The sequence below is a fragment of the Manis pentadactyla genome, chromosome 1 (genome assembly GCF_030020395.1).
Source record: "Manis pentadactyla isolate mManPen7 chromosome 1, mManPen7.hap1, whole genome shotgun sequence".
In the NCBI taxonomy this organism is placed as follows: Eukaryota; Metazoa; Chordata; class Mammalia; order Pholidota; family Manidae; genus Manis; species Manis pentadactyla.
The window spans coordinates 211,135,201-211,144,410 of record NC_080019.1 but is presented as its reverse complement, the minus strand read 5'-3'; the positions used below and the strand labels follow the sequence as shown (position 1 = coordinate 211,144,410).

At 38.9% G+C, this 9,210-nt stretch overlaps 1 protein-coding gene across 3 annotated transcripts in view; it reads right to left on the bottom strand.

Annotated features, from left to right (window-relative positions):
* Window positions 1-1,010: 1,010 nt before the first annotated feature.
* Window positions 1,011-9,210, bottom strand: part of SUMF1 (sulfatase modifying factor 1) — a 92,472-nt gene continuing 84,272 nt past the window's right edge. For all 3 annotated transcript variants that reach the window (XM_036878373.2, XM_036878374.2, XM_036878372.2), the window contains 2 exons: window positions 7,959-8,018; window positions 1,011-2,132 (listed from right to left, as the gene is read on the bottom strand). In XM_036878373.2, coding sequence (XP_036734268.2) covers window positions 7,960-8,018 — 59 coding nt within the window. In that variant the 3' untranslated portion in view covers window positions 1,011-2,132; window position 7,959. The remainder of the gene's footprint in view (window positions 2,133-7,958; window positions 8,019-9,210) is intronic.

The following is a 9,210-nucleotide window of genomic DNA, read 5'->3' as shown; positions in this document are numbered from 1 at the left end:
GCCTTACATAAAAATGTCTGCAGTTTGATGTACTCTTTGGTTGACAAACTGGAAATGTGGTTCTTAAACGAGGGCTTGTTAGGATTCCACTTGAAATGAGTTCCAGCATTATGCTACTGCTAAAAATGCACTTCCAAACACTAAGCCAAAACACACCCCAAAATATTTATGCTATAGAACATTAATTAACAAGAGAAGAATCCAAAATACACACACTAAAAATGTAACCATGCAAAAAAGTATAAACAGGTGGGAGGTAACAAGTAAAAACAAAAACCACACTTGAGTAGTGGTGGCTTTAAAAATTAAAATATCTTATGTCTTGCATTAGCTTTTAAGCAAATGCTCTTTTTTTGTTTGTTTTGCCTGGAATTAATCACCAATTTGGTGAAAGTTTGTAGGGAAACATTTTATATCCACAAAGTGACAGATTAACAAATGTGGCTAAACACCCCAGCAACATGACTGTTTTTCAAGACAAATGTTTAATGTGAGGAGGCTATGCAAAAAAGTAGCAATCAAATGTTGGTTAGACACTTGTGAATATTATTTGACTTACTTTGACAATCAACATAAAGATGAACCATTTCTTTCAAATGACATTTGAGAAATGTTTTAAGGGTCCTTAAGGACTGGGAAGTCAGGATGGGGTCCTGATGACAGGGACCTGTGCTACTGGCGGTCGAAAGCTATCACTCTAAAACAAGGTGCTTTCCTGATAGGTGAAGCAGCTGCGGGGCTTTACAGGACCACCAGCTGAGGCAATGCCCCTGACTTTGCCTCACCTACTGTGGCACAAAGCAGCAAAGTCACAATAAGGTTCCAGGCGGAACAGCTTTGCCTCCAGGAATAAAAATTCCCACAAACTGCTCACCTATCAAAGTTATCAAGTAGCTAATGGACATGAAAGTTTACTAGCAAACAAAACACATGCATATCATCACAGGGCATTTCTTTAAAAAGAAACCCCAATGTAGGGAAACAGAAAAGGAACCAAGGAGAGAGTGAAGTCTGATTTAGCAGATACCAGTTTATTCGACATAGTGCATGATTCAAAGCATCTGATATTCCACAGCCAACTAGATTCCCTACTTCCCTATTACAAAATACCAGATACCCTGAATACAGTTAATTCAAGGCTCTTGTTCCTTTTCTCCTACATCTAGAATTAAAGAAGTTTCTCTGCGTAGCACATATTTCACATTCACTGAAGGCTTTGGGGAGAGGGGGAAATAGGGTTTATAACTGTCCCCCTGAACCAAAGGCACTTAATGTTAAAGGTAAAGCACAGTAGAGTCACCCCACAGACAGTCCTGCATGTTCAAATTGCTGAACTTGAGCATGCCATCGCTGGCCCACGGGGGATTCATCTTAACATTGTGAAAGACACTGATTTCCTTGAAAAAGCAAAGTGCAGTGTGAACATAAAGACTCATCACCACCATCACCCCTATCCTTTCCTGAACATAATATGTAAGAGGACTCTTATTTTACATGATTAGTATCACCCGAGGTTCACATATGGAAAAAAATAGCTAAAAAATAATCTGCCATAAATTCTTACTATGAAATCACAATAGAATCTGATATACTCATAGAATTTTTGAGTTGGAGAGAACCTCAGAGATCATGTTGTGCATTTTTTCACTGATAGATGAGGTCACGGAGGCCCAGGAAAGTCAAGCATGGGACCCCAGAGTCTAACCCTAATGGCAGAGTCTGGGAAGGACACAGGCCTCCTGAAGCCCACCTCAGGGTTCCCTCCACCCCCTTCCTCTTTAAAAGACTCCCGAAAGTAACACATGGCAATGATCCCCAGAAATGCACCACACAATAAAGCGCATTATGCTGACGCAGGTCAGAGATTTGGTCTCGCATGACAGTTCCTTTGGCCATCGGGCAGGTACGTAACCCACCGTGTGGTGGGAATTCCTCACGTGAGGTTGCTCAGTGTTCTGAGGGAAGCTGAGTACAGGTTAGACACCACTTCTTCTTGGATTCGTACAGGCTCTTCACGCCTCTTAGCCCACGGTGGGCAGGCGGTCAGCGGCACAGCGGAATCCCAGATTGGAAGCAGAGCTGTCAGGTGTATTCTGGCTTCGAGCAGCGCAGCGATACCTATAGCAGTAGGACTGGGCAGAGAGAGGGAGCGAGTGAGTGCTCTCAGCCCCCGGCTCTACACCGTCAGGTTCATGCTGTATATCTGAGACCAGCTGGAGAGAAGCTTGGCTTGCCTACAGGGCTTCCCCACAAACAACCCTCATGCAAATTTAGTATATATGTTTTGAAAAAGGCAGCACACTCAGAGCTCATCTCACCTTACCCAAAGTCCTTTACCTTATAAACATGAAACAGCTACAGGACAAAGATGTTGGTGGAAAAAAAGTAACAACCAATAGTTACATAATTTATTGCATACCCATGCTAGACTAGGAGCAGCTGTTAAAAATCATGTTTTTATGTAATATTTAATGGCAGGAAATTCTCATGATACAATGTCAAGTTAACATGCAGAATACAAAACTGTATATGTGGTATGATCCCAATCTACACTGTTACGTACACCAAAAGAAAACACAGCAAGATTAGGAACACACCACAATACTAACAGTAGTTATCCTTAAGCAATGGAGTTCCAAATTTCCTGCAGTAACTATATATTACTTTCATAATTTGAAAAGTTATTTTACATTAAAGTAGCATTTAACATTAAACCAGTAAGGGCAATCAAGAAAATATTAATAAAGAACAACTTTAGACATTATTTAATATCCAGCAGATTGGCAATAATGAAACAAGCCTAGGAACATCAAGAGTAGGAAAAGCTATGGGAAAAAAATTTTTTAATACATTGCTTTTTGAGTTTAAATCATAACAACTCTTAAAGCTAAACTGTTGTGCATAGATTTGTTTTGTATCTCTTTCATTACAGGAGAACAGTACATGTATATACATGTGCACAAACACACGCAGACATTTAATGTCTAGAACACACCAGGGCAGGGTGTGTTCATATAATCATAACAGCGCAGACAAATTAAATGAGTCATGCAAGGTGACACAGATGTTAAAGAAAGTAGAATTCAAACTGAGTTCTAACTGTGATGCACCTGCTCCCTGGTAATATTCTATACTCCTAGATAGAAAAGTTTCCTATCTCATGCTATCCCACCCCTCAACCTGCATGTACACACTTACCTGTACAGGTAAGAAAGCCTAACACTGGCCATCTAGTAGGTACTTGGTGACTAACCACAGATTATTTGATTTAAATGCTTCAAAAGCTTCAAAATTCCAAAAATAACCATGCATGGAACTCTTCTGTCCTAGGGTTGTTCTTTGATCCAAAATAATATAGAATGAAAGTAAACTAGTTATCCTGTGTGCCATGAGCATTACCTCTATGAGTTGGACTGATGAAATTAAAGTTCCTGTCAGCTGGTTAAATAATCTACACAAAACATCCTATGGAATAAGTTCAGAATTCATGAAGGAGAGAGAATCTGGGGCAGAGGGGACAGGTCTGCATGAAAGGGGTTTTTTCTTAATTCTTATTACTGCCCTTTCTGTCACAAAAGTTGCATGTTTCTAATCTTCATAAAAATTATCTCTAAAGCTGCCACAGAAATTATCTGGAGCATTCTACCATAGAAAAAGAATGACACAGTGCTCTGTCCTCTATACAGGGTAACACTAGCAACCAATTTTCTCATTTTCCCTATGGCCAGTGAGGATTGTAACTAGTTTATCACCAATATTTAGGCAGGCAGAGGGAAGATGAGTACAAAATATGCCTCAAATAATGAGAACACTGATGGCATCTGTTACCCCTGTGACTGGCATGCATTGAAAGCTCTGAGATGACTAGAGGTGACCAAGCAGGAAGACAAGAGTAGAAGCCTCATTCCACACAGGGCCTACTCACTGGCTTCTGGGAAGCAGCAGTGCTCTGGTGTTTCTAGAATTAAGTTTCTGCACAGAATCCAGTGCCCCATGGTCCAGGTGTGTGAGTGAATCCCACACTGGAGCAAGAATCAAGTTCACAGGGAGCCAGGTGACCAGACATGGACATTCTCGTTCCATAACTGTGCCACCACACATGATACGGTGGCCTGGGAAGGCCTCTCTAGGAGCTGTCGTTTGGCTGAGTTGCCCAGAGGTGTGGAGAATGAGAAGTCCAGGCAAGAGCCAATGACTGGTACAAAGATGACAGGTGATATAAAGCAGGAAACACAGTGGATGAATAAGATGGAGTCATATTACAGGTGGTCTTCTAAACAGAAAATGGAGTTTGGGCTTGATAAAAACAGAAATTGTGACAAATGTTTTGTAATTTACTCAAGAGAAAGGGCAAAATCCAAGACTCATTGGCTGTTTAAACTTAGGCAAAGACTTTCTGAATCTGTTCCATCATCAGTAAAATGGAGCTGTTAACAGAATAATGTCAAAATGCTTCATCTTCTTTTTACATTAAAAAGCCCTAAGACCATAGATGATATTATAACTGTAAATTCATAATGCACACTCTTAATTACAGAAACTAACTTTGCCTGTCTTATCTGACCTCTTTGGGTTAACTTGCTTCTTCACTGAAGGAAAGCATTAGCCAGCTTCTCTCTGCAGGTCTTAGAAGTCTTGGAAATGATAATGCCCCTGCCAGCATCTGACTGTGGATGTACATTTACCACATAAATTGGAAAGTTGAGGGATGTCTCTGGTGGTAAAGCAGAAGACTGAGGTCTTTGTTGGATGGCATACTTCTATATGCAACATATCTCTCAAATTATAATAAACTATTTTTAAATAACATGTTTGTATGCCACAAAACAGAGGCTGTAACAACTCTTGATGAATTGTGCCTGCCTGGAACACTGTGTTCAGGAGAATTCTGAGGCCTTGACACAGATAGTAGAAAAGAGATCCATGATGTCTAAAAGATTTTCACCACAGCCATATTGGATAAGACCCTGGGTACATACAGAATAATCCCATTTGGGGAAGAAAAAAAACAAAAGAGCACCAAAAAAATTGGTAGAATTCTATCAGTAATTTTCTTCAGGAAGCAAGATAAAAAAATTTTATTTTCATTTTCATGTTTGTTACTTATATTCTAATTTCTATGCAATGAAAACATTTTATTTGCATAACCAAAAAAAGCTTAAAATCAGTGACTACAAAAAGAGCTGGTCCTTTATTGGATCACAGCTGTTCCTAAAAGCTTCCGTTAAGCTGAATGACTGTGAAGAACTAAACCCCACAAAGCAAGTCTGACTATAAGTTAGTGTTGAAGCACCAGGAGGCCACCATTCGAGAACACAGTTCACACGTCATTCCACTTCAAATGCACTCATTCACTCAGCAAACATTTATTAATAAGTAGTTCATTTTAATTTCTAATAATGGGTAACTAATGTAACACATGATTAAAGAGGAAAATGGCCTGATTTTAAATGTCCTCATTGCTCTTTTTTTTTCAACTCTACTTTCAGGACCAAAAACAGTTATTAATGATGTTAGATCTTTGAGTGGCTGAAATATGGGTCACCTTATTAATTAAGAGCAAAGGTAGTAAGAAGGACCTATTTTAGCTCTACTTCATCAAAATGGCTAATTACTACATGAAACTGATCTCAATATCTGCCCTAAGAATGTGATCCTGGACTTAGGAATACTCCATTTAAGATAATGACTTACCAGCCCTGGGACCTTGAGGTCAAGTAATAGTGTTTTTTATGAGAGGAAGATTTTTAGGGATAAGGCAAGTTTTAAGGTAATTGTAGCTTACTATGAACAAAATCATTTAGTGCAAATCACATAGCAGAACTCAGGTCTCTTCACTTCCATGCTTTGTTCTTACCACTGACACTATATCACCTCTTGTTGCCAGTTATCTCGGTGTAAAATGATGTAGAGTGAGGATTTCTTCAGTGTGTGGGTTAGGCTATGGACTCCATGGGGATTAATCTAACAACATGCAAGAACAAAAATTAATATTTCTTGAGCACTTACTATGTGAACTGTTCTAAGAACTTCACATGTATTAATTCACTTAATCATCCCAATAATCCTATGAAGTAGTATTATTAGAATCTACATTATATTACATGAGGAAAAATTGCAGCACAGGGATGCTAAGAGTGTGCCTAAAGTCACATGACTTACAGATGGTGGATTCAGGATTATAGCCTGACCCCATTGCAGAGTTTGTGTTCTTACCCAAAACCACGTTGTCTCATAGTTTTGATTCCTGTGCCCTTTTCACTAAGGTGATTTTTTTTTCAAAATAAATTACTATATTCTTTCTTTCTTTTGTTGATTTTCTTTCTCTTGTTGATTTTCACCTTTGCCATAAGCACCATTTCCAGGTTTTTCCAAATTCTACCTATCTAGTTAGAAGTTCAGTAGGTGGTTCTTTATTGAAAAGGGAGGTAAGGGGAAAAACAATCTAACAATAATAAAGGGGATGATTAAGGATAATGGGGTTAGCAGCAACTAACTTTGACAGAGTCTATACAGTCAGCTAGGCACAGTGCCACATGCTTATATACTTGGGTCCACCCATTCCTCCAAAGAACCTCACAGTAGGGGCAATTATGATACATTTTACAAATGTGAAAACTGAGAATTAGAAAGATCAAGTAAAAAAAGTCACAGACTAGCCAGGGGCAGTTACAGAACTCCAGCTCAGATCTAATTCCAGAGCCCCTATCTTAATAATTTAGTTACAGTTGGGACTAAAGACTGATGTGTATATAAACATTTAAAAGTACTGACCCAGGGTAGTGCTATTAATTTAAAATTAAAATTTTAAAGGCAAATTTGTCCCTATCTTGTCATAAATGTATTGTAAAGCATAAATTGAACTCAACTCTATGAACTTCCATCTACACAACTGGATTAAAAATTCTAAGAAACACAGAAGACACACACATATACCAACAAACTCACATATATACATAATCTAAAAAGATTCTCTTTAGGTCAATGATTCCCAAACTTTGCTCAATGTTATCATCATCCTGAGAGCTTTAAAATCCTGATGCCCATGTCATAATCCACAAAAATTAAATCAGAATGAGGCAAATAGAAAAATTGACATCAGTATTTTTTATAGATCCTAAATGATCCTAAATGTGCAATAAAGTTTGAGAACCACTGTTTTAAGGCAAGTTCACAATGCCTCCATTATCAAAGTAGTATAACTTAACTTGCAGCCATTATAGAGTGTTCTAAGTCTCTAACCACCTGGACTGACTGAATCACCATAGGAAGCTTCTTGTAATAACAATCTGCAAAATGCCATCTTTGCACAGGGATAGAAAGACAGAAACTGAAGTGTGAGAGATCCATAAATATGTGATGAAAAGAAAAAAAAAAAAGGGAGAGATGTAGTATTTGATTTCCAAACTCCTTAAAAACGCTATTCATGAAATACCAAGTCACTCTGACTAACCAAGAACAGCCAGCTTGAACACTGAAATCACAGCCCAGAGAGTAAAAACAATGCAACTGATGCTCACCTCACAAAGCCCACAGAAACACGAGGTTTCCACCCCCGTACACCACAATCCTCCCTTCACTTATAGCTGTCATCTGAATCTCCACAGAGAATCCAAAAATTTACAGGAGTCTCAAATAAATTAAGAGTGTGCTTCCAGACTTATGTACTGGAAAAGGTATATAGCCCACTCCGGCTCCTGGGACAACAAAGGTCTCACAGGGTCAGGATACAACAGATGGACTTTGGTTGGCAACAGGCCATTCACAGCCTCTGCTTTCTGTGCCACTTTTGTCCACGGCTGTGCCCAAACTTGAAATGATTATCCTACTTTTTTGCAGGTTTTGAGGAGAACAGGTATGTATCAACAGAAGTAGATGGGACATTTGGGGGCTAATGTTTACAATGAGTCCATAAACCTGCTGTTAGAATACCAAATGTTGTTAGTAACTGGACTTACCTTATGGCACATGTAGGATCCACCTTTCTTCACCCGGTCTTTCCCTGATGGTGGGCCTTTCTGTATATACAGAGAACAGAACATTTCAGCCCAGACAGCACAGCTGCCCCTCACCCAGTGAGAAGAAGTCCATTTTGGTCCAACCAGCTCTCTCACAGTTGCCTAAACTCTCTACATGTACTTCTGCTCCCTTGGCCTGGCGTCAGCACCCACGCGCCCTTCCCAAATACTCACCTCTCCAAATCCTACCCATATTCTAAGGACTAGCTCAAGTAAGTCCCTACTATTTGGTGAAATCTTCATGACTACCATAAACAATCCCATCTCTCAACTCTTATAAAAGCATTTCTCCCCTAGATGACTAATAAGCTGCTTGGCAGCATCTCTTATATCACGGTTTCATGCTGATATACAAATTTATCCTGCATTAAAATTGGCTTGCTCAACGAGAATGGCAGGCCTTTTTGAATTATGTTTCTATAATCCTACTGGGTAACACATAATGAACCCTTTCCTGACTGAAGTAAGGAATTTGCTATTTTTATATTTTAAAAACATTTTAGGTTAGGCTTATTAAGGTACAATTTATATAAAGTAAATTTGTTAACCTTGTTAATCCTTTTAAAATGCACACTTCTGATGAGTTTTGGCAAATGTGTAGTCATGTAACCACAACCACAGTCAAGAGACAGAACATAGAAAAGAACACTTATCTTTTTAAAACAGATTTATATAGTGTTTCCTATAAACCAAGCACATTTCTAAGTACTTTGCAAATGTTAACTCGTGCAATCTCCATAACAACTTCTAAGGTAAGTTAAGCAAATGGCAGAATGAAGATTCACACCCGGAGTCCACTGTGCTCCCAGTTTAGAGGTCAGGGACGTAGGAAAAATTGGACATTGCCTAAAAGGAGGCAATAAGGAACAGTGGCTATCACGGTAAAGAGAACTAGAGTCACAGCCAGCCAAGAGGTAGGACTATTTCTTCAAGAAAGGGCTTCGTACAAAAGTGCAAAAAAAATGAACATCTCCACACTATAGTTGGAAGCATAAGATCCTCAATATCAAGTAAGCCATACAAAAGCATCTGAAAGGTACCAAAAAGCTACTACAAACTAGAATCACATCTGGGCAGCCTGAGGAAGACAAGGATTTTTTGCTTTTCCTTTGTTTTGCAAAAGTCAACTAATCATGCAGCTGCCTGCTCCTTATTTAATGAAAACAAAGGAAGGGTGAACAATGGCTCCTAT